The sequence below is a fragment of the Malania oleifera genome, chromosome 8 (genome assembly GCF_029873635.1).
Source record: "Malania oleifera isolate guangnan ecotype guangnan chromosome 8, ASM2987363v1, whole genome shotgun sequence".
Lineage (NCBI taxonomy): Eukaryota > Viridiplantae > Streptophyta > Magnoliopsida > Santalales > Ximeniaceae > Malania > Malania oleifera.
This window is the reverse complement of record NC_080424.1, coordinates 42,222,687-42,235,307: the sequence shown is the minus strand read 5'-3', so window position 1 is coordinate 42,235,307 and position 12,621 is coordinate 42,222,687. Positions and strand designations below refer to the sequence as shown.

Sequence of the window (12,621 nt, the reverse complement as noted above, 5' to 3'; positions counted from 1 at the left end):
GATTTCCTCCTTTTATCAAAGCCAGACTTGGAACAATTCTGAGATTCCTCAACATAAAACTTTCTCACCTCATCCATCTTTAAAAACTTATCTTCATGTAAGTTTGGACGCATACAATTATTAACAAGTAATTTTTTTTCTTACTTTCCCTTTCCTTGCCTGCTGTACGACACTTGTACACCTTTATATCCTAAGACATTTTACACTCTTGCATCATTTCTTTTATCAGAAAAATTCATTTCATGCACGCATACCATCACCATAGCTTCCCCAATCTGGCCTCCAAGTGACTGCAAGAGATTCTGGCCTCCAGCTGATTGCAGGAGATTCTCATCTCCAACTGGTTGCATCTCCTGCTTCTCCTAAGCATTTCCACTCACAACTCCTTCACACCTCGACGAACAACTCTGTTCTGTATAGCAATCAAAATTTCAGGCCTCTCAAGTAGTAAAACCCTCGGAAGAAAATCCCTTGGTCCTTGTTAGAAAATTGATCGACTCCATGAGCTATTACACCAACCTGGCCCTATCAATACTATTTATACACCGGGCCTTCTCTTGGCCCAACTAAGAGAAAGGGATTCCTCTTTATTATCCAAAGAATATTTCATGTCCATCCAATTTTTTAGCTTGAGAATGTGCCTATTGGAGCAGCTGGCCCAACTTAGATAACAAAGAACCTCCCCCTTTTTATAGAATCTGGCCCAGATCCAAAACAAACAACAAAATCCTCAGCCCAATTTTATCTCTTCCTTCTTCCAAAAGAAACCCTAGCTACCTCTACCAATCTTGCAGTCCCTTCCGTAACCCTAGCTACCTTTACCAATGGGATCTTCATGCCTGAGCAAGAACTGAAGATCTCCAGCACAGAGACCCAGCCTACTTTGACTGTAATCCACCACAACACTGGGTACATAACTGATCCTTTTGTCACCGCATCTTTCCCACATGCTGCTCAATTGCTTCCTTTGGCTTTTATATCTCTCCTGACACCACGAGCTCATTGATCGATGGACTGGCTCACTTCCTTTTCATCTTTGCCACAACATTCAGGATGGATCTCTCTCACTAGCTCATAAAACTCAGTCATGAAGCTTTGCCCCTCACCCCCCACCCCCCCAAAAAAAAAAAACCCTTCAAGCCCCCCAAGATGAACACTGAATATCTCTTCTCTTTCCACCCCAACCCTAACTCCAAAAACTTCCCCATATTGGTTGGACAAATCAACATCCAATATGGAACGATACCCTTTCGAACGCTTCTAAATTCCCTTTCCATCTGACTGAGCTTGACAAGAAATCAGAGAAACAGTCAGCAGTACCTTAGGGAAATCTCACCGACCAATTGTGTGAATGATTGTGTTCAAAAATGAAGATATAGGGAATCTTCCCTACTTTGTCCAATCTCAAATCAAAGGCCTTTTCTTCAATCTGAGCATTTGTTCATCTCTGTTATCATAAACAAACAAGGCCGCAATGCAAAACCAAGAGACAGACAGACAGAGATAGAGACAGAGACAAAGAAAGGGAAATACGCAAGAAAGAGAACCATAGAGAGACATCATATTTTTTATTTATTAAAAAAAAAACGCATTCGCCTTTTGCACACTTGTATTTCTATGTAATTGATGTTCAAGCCCATGATTTGTGCTGAACACTCTGCTTCTCCCTGAACGTAGAAAATATCCCTTTGTTAGAAAAGTGGTTTCTATTTTTGGATTGAGAAAGTTCATTCTCCAATAAATAGGTTGCATGGAATTTCAATTGAAGTCGTGCATCAGGAGTTAAAACTAATAGATTAATTGACAAGACAGAACTACACAATTTCTCAGGGACTAAGTAATTACCCTAGAAAATTCATAAGCTATTCAAAATGATGAAAAATCTTGGTTAAAAACTCCGCATGCCCTGAACCTAAAAAATCTTTCTTTTAAACACCAGTCCTTCTTGTTCAGTTAAAAAAGCTCAAACTCTAATATATAAGTTGCGCAGGCTACCAACTGAACTAAATCAACAAGGCATTAAAACTAACAGATCAATGAACATGACCAAACATAAAGTTTCAGCTACAGCTAAATGAGTAGCCTAGAAACCTAGTAACCTATTCAACGTCCTAAAAAAACTTTTTAAAAAAAAAATATTGCAACCTTGGAAAAGCTACAAGAAAAGGGGAAAAATGAAGAAAGAATGACCTGGGTTGGTTTCGATGACTGAGATGTGGAATATCCACGCCTTAACTTAATGGCATTTCCTCCAAAACTAATGACACTAGAAAAAACGGATGCATCAAGATTTAGCCAAGCCTCCCAGCTATCATCTTCTCCTGTAAAAAGCGCATGTAGTCCCTACATGCAGCAAAACCCATGTATGTTTTAGACACAAGGCATTAACAGAAAAGGAAATACAACTCCCTTAGAGCTGAACAGTATCATACTGGGGTGGAGCCTTGCAAATCAACCCGAGCTGCGAAAAGTCCAGAAGGTTGAAATGTTCTTCGATGCCAAACCTGCAGGAAAATAGCCCAACTTTTATCTGCATTTCACTATTTTATAGACACCACAGGAAAACCAAGTTTAACTTACAGATAAAATGAAAGAAAGTGCAAAAAGAAGATAAAAGCCACTATCCAACAAGGAACAACTAGAAACCCACCCTCTGCATCTAAAGTCCATGGGTGCAGAATAATATGAACTGACTTCTAAAGTATACATTCAAAAGCACTGGAGAAATATGACAATGAGACTCTCACATGCAGAATAATTTTAGCACAGAAAAAGTCTCTGGGTGGCTGATGCCAGCCTGTATCAACCCTCCGGTTTGGTTTGTTTTGGGGTTTGCAGTCACAAGCAAAAGTCAAAAACCCTAGTGCCCTGCCGAATTCTCCAGTGTAGACTGTTTTGTAATTCCTGGCATTTTCAAATGTAATAATTTCCCATGTATGCTGAAGTTTAGCATATCTGGAGTCAGTTTCAAGGAAGGAAGCTTCCCATGTTACTGCATCTCATGGCAATCGCTCATTACTAGAAATTATTATTCTTTGGTGATGGAAAGTGTGCAGCACAATGCGCACTATTTGTTACTCGAAGTTAATCTACTGACTGTTCTTCTGTTTTATGGACTGTTTTGGTGACTTCAGGACTCATTGAAGGTGTTTTTTGTGCCAGTTTCTCTACTTGGTGTGATTTGAGTTGTTTAAGGGCCGTTTGTCAACCTTCCTCCCGTAATGGTGATTTCAAGTGTTCAGCTGCACATTACCTTTTTGTTGTTGCTGACCATTTGATAGTTGTGATCGACCATGGAAACAGAGCCTTTACTCTCTTCTAATTTGCATCAGATGATCATGTGTAAGTTAAATAGCAACAATTATTTGCAACAATCTTTGACAAACCAACTCCAAACAATCTTGAATAAAGATACGATATTAAAACAATCATCGCTTTCTCTGGCTCTTGCTGTCACACCATGAGGAGAGGAGGGAGACCACTTGTGGGCACTGAAAGACAATCATTCCATCTGGGGCTGCAAGATCATCGGCAGACCAAGAATGGAAGGGGACAAGGGAGATCAATGCATTTAAGCAAAGGAGGAAACCAGCTAGATGCCAAGGCTTGGTGGAGTTTTGGTTTGAGAAGGGGGCAATTTCTATAGGTTAGAAGGCAGAGGCAAGGGAATTGACTCCTAATGCAGCTATATCAGAATTCTGGTTTCTCTTAAAGATAAACTTGGAAGGACTTGGAATGATTTTATTTCCCTATAGAAAAATAATGGTGCATTATATATACGGTAACTTTCAAGACCTGTGTGATATTTTTGTGCCAAAGTAAGAGATGGGAAAGATTCTTCTCTGGCAGGAGGCAGTTTCTGAGGAAAATCATTGGAGATCAATAACGAAAGGCCATGCTTTCCTATCTCTGAGAGGTATTGGGCAAAAGGATCCATAATCTCCTTTCTTGTTCAATCTTTCTGTGGATGCTTTGGGTAGATTGAAAGATAGGGCATGGATAGGGGATCAGATGTACTGAAGTGGGGAATGATAGTGTCACTATATCATTTACTGTTTACAGATGATATTGTTATCTTGTTAAATGAGCATAGAAAGCCTTTTTTTCCTTACTATCCTTACAATTATTCAATTTTTTAGCATATTTTTTGGTTAATATTTAATTTGGGGAAAGTGGCATTGGCTATTCATCTTAGTTCTAATTGAGTGTTGGAGTTGACTTCAATAGTTGGGTGTGGTATTTTAGATTGGCTTTTAACTTATTGAAGAATCCCTTTAGATAGTAATCCTAAACCTTTAGCCTAATAGGGCCCTGTGCTGACTACAGTAGCTAGGCAATTTCTTCTTGATAGCAAAAGAAGAGATTTCATTAATAAGAGAAGAATTTACAAAGTGGAGAATCAGACATCTCCCATCAAAATTCTAGAGAAATCCAGAAAAAAACCTAAAAAAACAAATAATTACTATTAAATGTCAAAGCAAAAAATTCCTCCAATCATGCTGGATTTCCAAAAAGCTACCTCCCATAAAACATCCAAAGCCAAACACACCATAAAGAGGCCAAGTATTCACTCTTTTCCCAAACCAGCTACCAATTTAATTTTTTCCCTGAAAAATCCATGCATTACACTCCAACCATGATCCCCACAGCACTGCAAATATACCGCATTTACAAAGAACAACCGTGTCTTTCCTTCTTCCAAAACCCTCAAAAGAATAGCCAACATTCCTTCCACTGACACAGGACAAACCCAAGCTTCTCCGAAGTCCCAACCGGAAAATAATTTATTCCAGATGCTCCAAGAAAAAACAGTGTAAGAACAAATGAGATGCCAATTCAAAATGCAAATAAAAAGCACACAAACATCAGGAGATAAGGCCTATAAAGGTCTACAAATTTGCAACAGACTATTAGTATTGCTTCAATAAAGCAGAGTCAGAAAATGAAAGCCTTAATCTTTGGGGAAGCTTTGCCCTTCCAAATACATGAGTACAGAGGAAAACAAGGATTAGAATTAAGTCGAAAACCCATAAAAAGATTTACAAGAATATACCCCCAAAAGATCCAAAACCCAAGACTGATGATCCCCCCTGGCTGAAGAAAGATCTCAATTGTTCAGTAAAGCCAACTAGGAGGAAAGTTCCATCAACTCTCTTATCATTTAGCGATCTTCTAAAATCAAAGTTCCAAGAAACCAGAGATCCAACCAAATCAACCACAACAAAAGAAATCATACTGTCCTGCTTGAAAGAAAAAGGATAAGATGTGGATAGAACATCATTCCCCAACCACGAATCTTTCCAAAAACAAATCCAAGAACCCCTCCCGACCACAAAATTAATGTGAGGAGTGAAGAAGGATAAATCTGAGAAATAGATCTCTCCATGCCCAACTGTTCACACCCAAGCCATGCTTACTTCTAATCACTCTGTGCCAAAGGGAATGATCTTCTACGGAAAAACGCCACAACCATTTTGCTAGGAGAGCGATGTTTTTAGACATCAAATTACCAAGACCCAGCCCTCCCTCCATTTTAGACCTGCAGACCTCATCCCACCTTACTAAGCGTCCAGGAAAGCCCCAACTCTAGACCATAAGAAATTTCTCATTATTTTCATAATCATATTTTTCAATCCCGACTGGAATTTTAAGTAGTGACAAATAATATAAAAGGATACTGGATAAAAAGGCCTGAATAAGGGTGATTCTACCCTGAAGGGAAAAGAGTGCCCCCTTCTAACCATCCAGCTTCTTGGCCATTCTTTCCAATGCCGGATTCCAAAACTTCATGGATCTAGGATTCCCACACCCCAGGTCAGGCACCCGATCTCAAACATGCTCAAGGTGCACATTAATGATCAGTGGCAGCAGAATCTACAACACAAGGACTAGGGCGAGAAGTACTAGATGCTAGGCAAGTTGTAGGTTTACCCATCTGAGCAAAAGACGCAAAGGGTAGGGAAGCTTGCCAAGATTCTCGATACTACTGTAATTTGGAATACTCTTCCTTCAACATAGATACAATATATTGCTCCCTGCTTAAGCCTGAAAGTGTGGAATCTATGGTAGTTGCATTGGCAACACAAGGGGGTTTACCATGGATATCCCAACACTACTCAATAGTATGACCTCCTCGTCCTCAATGAGCGCACTTGTGAGGCAGTCCTCTACCTCATCAATCTCTTTCATCACGGCCACTTGAACCACCTCGAGAGCTTCTTCAACAATTTGGTTGAAAACCAAAATCACCCGGTGGGATGAAAGCAGTTCTCTTAGAGCCAAGGGTAGGAACACTAGATGCAAGATTGCAAGGACAAGAGAATGTGTGCTGGAAGAAGCACGAAGGACACAACAATAAAAATCAGCAAAGGAAGGCAACTATGCACAACCAAGTATCTAGGACTGGACTACCTCAAATTCAGGTTTCAAAACCACTAGAACCCAAATGACAGTCATTTGATCCCTTTGCTTCTATGTCTCGCAAACGTTGGTAGTTATAGGTTACACAAAGTTAAGTTCTTATGGATACGCTTCATCTCTACAAAACACTATGCAATACTTGTACCTCCCTGTTGTCACTAAAAGTACCCCATGGATAGATCATACATACATGTAATATTACTATAATATAGAAGCTAGACATGATCCCAAATCTCCTTGCATGCATCCAAATGCATGCACATTCATGCAATCTTGGGTTCTATCGAGTTCCGCAAGAGTGAGCCAATCAATGCATCTTCCTAAATCCACACTTCTTTCCTTTTCTCATCAAAGGCCCATAGTGGAACATGTGCTCAGATTTACGAAATCCTGTCAAATAAACCTCATCAGCCTTAGACCACTAAACATTATTATTTTCATTCAACTTTTTGGTTGTTATTTGTGGCAGCGATGAAGGAAACATACTTTTGGGATTCATGTACTCCATCCCAACACTCACAAACTAGACAACCTCGATCAAAATAACTTGAACACTGAAAGCTAGGTGAACCACCAAAACAACCACAAACGAGTCACCAACAGATTGACATACGCTGCCACAGCCCCACAAAAAACCAACCCATGAACACTGCCACTGCTCCAAGAGACCCATCGATGACCTTTAACAATTTCAAACAACAACTAATGGCTTGCCAAGAGTGCATGATCGAAAAAGGAGATCTTTGAACAAAAAACATGACCAAGAACTCGATATTATAGTCTACGGAAGTAATCAACGCATTCTGGAAAAAATGGTAGCAAAAACTGGCCAGAAAGGCTCACAAGCCAGTGCGTAGGGTCAGGACTATGGGCAGCAGCCAGTGCACAAGGGTCCTCCTGTGATGGTATTTGAGAGTTACAGATCGGAAGGTTATCTTACTATCTATGTGATTGTTATGTTAAATATGGAAAAGTTCTGATGGTTCTGAGATGGGCAGCAACGGCCAGGGAATTTTCCAGATGCTGAGTTTTTCAGAAATGGCTAGACCAATCTCCAGGCTCTAGAGGCGCGATTGACCCTCCTATCCTGGTTGAGTTTCACAGGATGATCAGGTTTTAGGTTTTTTGGTTTGGTGGTAGGATTAACATTGGATCTTACTCTAATACCATGTTAAGATACTAGGAGAAAGCAGAAGGCCTTAATCACAATTCTCTCCCTCTATTTATAGTATATGTCAAGTACATGCCAATGACCATAATACCCTAACTAACTCACACTTTTTAACATAACTCTAACACACTAATAATGCTAAATGACTAAAATAACCACTAATAAACTTTTCATATAGCAGGCTTTTGTCCTGTGTAACTTGAACATGGAATGGACAACCTATGCAGTGATGACTCGAAAAATTTATTTTTTGGTTCATCAGTGATTATTACATGCTGCAAACTTTAAATGTTAAGAATGAAGATAGGTTAATAACACATAAATGCATTTAACAGTAACAATTAAAATGATAGTGATGATTTTAATAATGGCCTTCATTAAGTCATTGATGATAGTCTTAGTAATACAAATGAGACAAATGGTGGCTTACATGCTGAAATTTAAGGTAGAAGCTAGCTTGATACTTTAGCTTTTGTTTGTTCAGAATTTTTTGAAAAAGATAAATGGATATTCATGTTGTATGGTTGTTTGTTGACTGTTTTGGGTTAAAAAATATGCTCTCGTTTTTTTGTAAGTGATTTTTTCATTTTCTTTGTAAGACGGTTTGATTAAGTTACGAATGCAACAATTTGAACACTCCATCTTTTCTTCTTTTGTAATATGAGTGCCCTACGATAGATACTTCTAATTTTTTGAGTCTTCAACACTTACTGGCGAATTTGTAGGTCTATATGATAGAATTTATGAAAAAACAACATATAAATGTATTTTTTATATTTATATATGTATTTAGTATAACCTTACAAATCCTAGATCCAATTCAACAATCTGATCCTGCAAACCATCCTAGCAATCCAGCGCAGAATCCCAGTTTTAATAACCCTTGGTGGTTGGGGATTTGGTTGGAACAGAATATGCATACTTATACTAAAAAGGGTTGGATGTAACCTTGCGTTCAGGCAGAGTGTAAACTATTACGTATTACATCTGTAGGCTTTTTGCAACAGGGAAGTTTAAAGAACCTGTTTCTCACGTCTAACAACAGGCCATTTCCTAGAGAAAGTTGCAACGAGTGGAGGATAAGACATCCTCAAAAAAAGCGAACAAAAACAATTATATTAAAGCACCTCTGAAATCCCTCTGAAGATTAGAAAGTATAAATCCCTGAAAGAAGCCCAAAGAATGAGCCCAATAGGAAGCAAGGAAAAGGGGAGTTGTTTTTGCCATTAAAAATCCTTGCATTCCTTTCAATCCACAAGTTACAAAAAAGGGCAAAACATCACATCTCCATAAGACTATCCCTTTCTTATTCTTGCCAAAGCCTCCATACTGTACCAACAAGAGAGCATCAACAGATCATGCCAGCACCAATGTTGCATCAAAAACTGAGAACCGATAGACCCAAAGCAGCTTTAGCCACTGCATGGAGAAATGAATGGTCACTGGTCTTTCTCCTCTTTTTTCCTTTCTTTAACAAAGGAAGATGGATTCACATTAGAATAGGAAGAATATAGAAAGAGGAAAATAAGAAATCCTCCTAAACAAAAAAAAAAAAAAACAATAGAACAAACAAAAAGAGAAAAAACAGCCATCTGACTAATAAAACTAGCCAATCCCATTGAATAATAGAAAACCGACTCCTTTAAAACAACCAACAGCAGCACATCAAAGTGAGGCTAAGTAATGAAAAAAAAAAAAAAAATTCTTAGCAAAAGAAGAGACTCCATCAATCAGAGAAGAATTTACAGAGAGGAGAATAACACATACCCATCAAAATTCTGGAAAAATCCATAAAAAAGGAACTAAATAAACAAATAAGCACTATGAAATATCAAAAAATTCCTCCATTCTCAATGAACTTCCAAAAAGCTAGCTCTGCTAAAGCATCCAAAGCCAGCACACCATAAAGACACCAAGTATAGAATCTACCCCAAACCAGCTGCCAACTCAATTTTTTTTTTTTTTTTTTCCCCTGAAAAAATCCATGCAATGCGCTTCAACCATAATCCCCACAGAACTGCAAATACACCACATTTCCAAAGAGCAGCCCTATCCTTCCTTCTTCCAAAACCCTCAAAAGAAATTGCCAACATTCCTTCCACCAACGGTGGACAAACCCAAGCATCTCCCAACACAGCAAATAATTTATTCCAGATGCTCCAAGCAAACTCAGTGTAAGAACAAATGAGATGTTGATTCATAAGTCAGATAACAAAGCACACAAACATCTAGAGATAAGGCCTTCAAAGGTATCCTGGTTTGCAACAGATTATTATTATTGATTCTATTAAGCACAGTCATCCAAATGAAAGCCTTAATCTTTGGGGAACTTTGGCTTTCCAAATACATTATTATAGAGGAAAAAAAGAGTTGGAATGGGTCAAAAACTCCAAATATATATATACATATATATATATATTAAAGTTGGGGAAGAACGTGAGACAGACGCTACCAGCTTGAAGAGTGGTAAGCGAAGTGCCAATTGCTGCATGCTCATACTAAGTGTAGGTAGTATTGAGAAGAGTAATCCTGGCTGTGACAGGAAGTCCTTTACGGCCATGAAGGGTAAGGAGGAGTCTGACAGCACCAAAATGAAGATGAGTATAGCCTTCTCTGATCCATTGATTGATCAGATCTTGATCAAGCTCAAGATCAACATATTGTTCTTTGGAAGAGGCTGGGATAAGGCACTTATCAAGGGCTGTTGTCTGGACATATTCTTTAACTTGAGGTCTGTTATGAGATATAAGAAGAGTCCGAACTTGGTTGGCTAAAGATCTTTTTCTTCTGAAAATATTGTAGGGATTTACAAGTGGAAGGGAGGTTTCCTGGATCTGAGCAGAGTCAGGAATATAGGAGTATTCTACTAGGTTGGTAATCTTGGAAGAAGTGGTTCTTTTTATGGAGGGAGGAAGAGAAATGGAAGAAAAAAGTTGGGCAGGGGTGTTCTATGCTTTGAGAGTGATAATCCATGATTTGCAAGTTTCCCCTTAAACTATTTTATATATATATGTATATATATATATATATATAAAATATATATATTTACAAGAATATACCCCCCAAATGATCCAAAGCCCAAGACTGAGTATCCCTAGCTAAAGAAAGATGACAATTGTTCAATTACGACAACAAGGAAGAAAGTTCCATCAACCATTTAGCTAGGAGATCTTGTCCCATAACAGAGAGGAATTCAGCTTTTTCCCATAAAAATTCAAGCATTACTTTCCAACAACTAACTGACAAAACTGCATAAACTGCACACCTCCACAAAATAGCTGCTTCCTTCTTTATACCAAAACCAGAAAGACCTGACCAGCCACTAGCTCGAGACAAACCCAACTCTCTCCCAAGAGAGGTAAAAGATTATTCCAAATATTCCAAGCAAACATGCAGTGCAAAAGCATATGAGTAGTTTCTGAACTATCAAGACTTTAACACACATCAGGAGGAAATGCCTTTGAAGGTCTCCTTCTCTGCAACAAATTGTTGGTGTTAACTCTATTAAGAACCAACCAAATAAAAGCCTTGATTTTTTAAGGAATTTTGGCCTTTCAAATAGTTTAATGGAGCAGAAAGGAGATATTAGCATTAATCCAAATTTTAAAGAAAGATATGCAAGAATAAATCCCTGAAGCATCCAAAGAACAAGAATGACTACGCTCCTAAAAGAAGAACAACAGTTCTCCAACAAAATCAATAAAGAAGAAAGCTCCCCCACCTCGCTATCATTTAGAATTCTAGGTCCCAAGAAGACAAATCACCTTCATCAATCAAAAAAAGAAGAAAAAACATCATTATGCCAGAAGATAAGTGATGAAGACAGGGAAAAGAAAAGGACGAAGCAGTATTCCCCATCCAAATATCAACAAACGAATTCGTGAAACATTAACCAAAAAAAGAATAATGAGGAATAAAGAGGAAATAAATTGGAGAAATACACCTCCATGGACGTTGAGAAGAACATCTAATTCCCAAATTAGCACCTCACCCATTCATATGCAAGCCAATTACTTTATGGAACATGGGACTTAGATTATGCTCTCTAGAGGAACATGGTTTCAGCTTGGAAGTTGTATAGAAGATTTTGGATTTTCATTTGACATTGCTCATAGAATGGAACACAATGTATATCTTCTTAGAGGAACTCAGGTCAGAGTTTGGACAAGTGATGTTGACTTTGAGTTTGGTTTAATTCAGTATGACTTGGAAACCCTTCACTCATTCTGCTAGGTGCACCAGAGCTACACAAAGTTGTACTTTGGAGCATCTTTCAATCAACAATGACGTTTTTATGGATGAAGTGGGAGAGATTTCCAAGTTCTTAGATTCCCTCCTCTGTGACTTGCACAGGAGGCACATGATTCAAGCCAAAAGGGGCATTGAAAGCCTTGGAAAGGCATAAAAGTTGCCATGGATGAATCATGAATGAACCGATGATTGTCATAAACCAACCTTGGCTGGTAATGTTGCTCAGTTACATTTCCCTATGAGTACCTGGATTACTATAGTTAATGAATGGAGTATGACTCCTCAACCATCTTTTCATTTCCTTCTGCAAGGTTGAGGATGACACAAAAAGCTTTTTCTTCTTTTTCTTCTTCTTCTTTTTTGGGTTTTTTCTTTTCTTTTTTTGTGGTGGGGGGAGGGGGGGGGTTCATCAATGAAACGCCCTGTGAGCTTCCTACCATCCCCAAAGTGTCGTAGGGGATACCAAGACAGCCCCCCAAGGAAAGCTTGAGGTACGCTCTTGCCATCTATAATGGTTGCTTGGAGTTTCCATAAGGGATTGAGAGACCCTGTAGAACTTAGAAGGCAGTCAAGGCACAATGCTCTTGACTGAGAACAAGAAGTGCACCAACAATTGGACTACCATTTACCAATGACTAGTGCCATCTCATACTCATTGGGAAATCATGGGATCGCCAGATCTTCATATGCCTTTCTCAGGCAAAATAGAGTGCCACTCGAGCTGCGGCCTATGGAAGTTTAGAAGCATACATGCTTACTTGAGGACTATTTTGAGGGAA

General features: G+C 38.7%; 1 protein-coding gene across 3 annotated transcripts in view; it reads right to left on the bottom strand.

Annotated features, from left to right (window-relative positions):
• LOC131162484 (phospholipase SGR2) overlaps nucleotides 1–12,621 on the bottom strand; it is a 120,859-nt gene that overhangs the window by 94,713 nt on the left and 13,525 nt on the right. For all 3 annotated transcript variants that reach the window (XR_009138831.1, XM_058119019.1, XM_058119020.1), the window contains exons 5-6: nucleotides 2,433–2,504; nucleotides 2,191–2,343 (exon numbers count right to left, since the gene is read on the bottom strand). Coding sequence is in view for 2 of the 3 variants with exons in the window: in XM_058119019.1 (XP_057975002.1) it covers nucleotides 2,191–2,343; nucleotides 2,433–2,504 (225 nt within the window). In the remaining variant the exon portion in view is untranslated. The remainder of the gene's footprint in view (nucleotides 1–2,190; nucleotides 2,344–2,432; nucleotides 2,505–12,621) is intronic.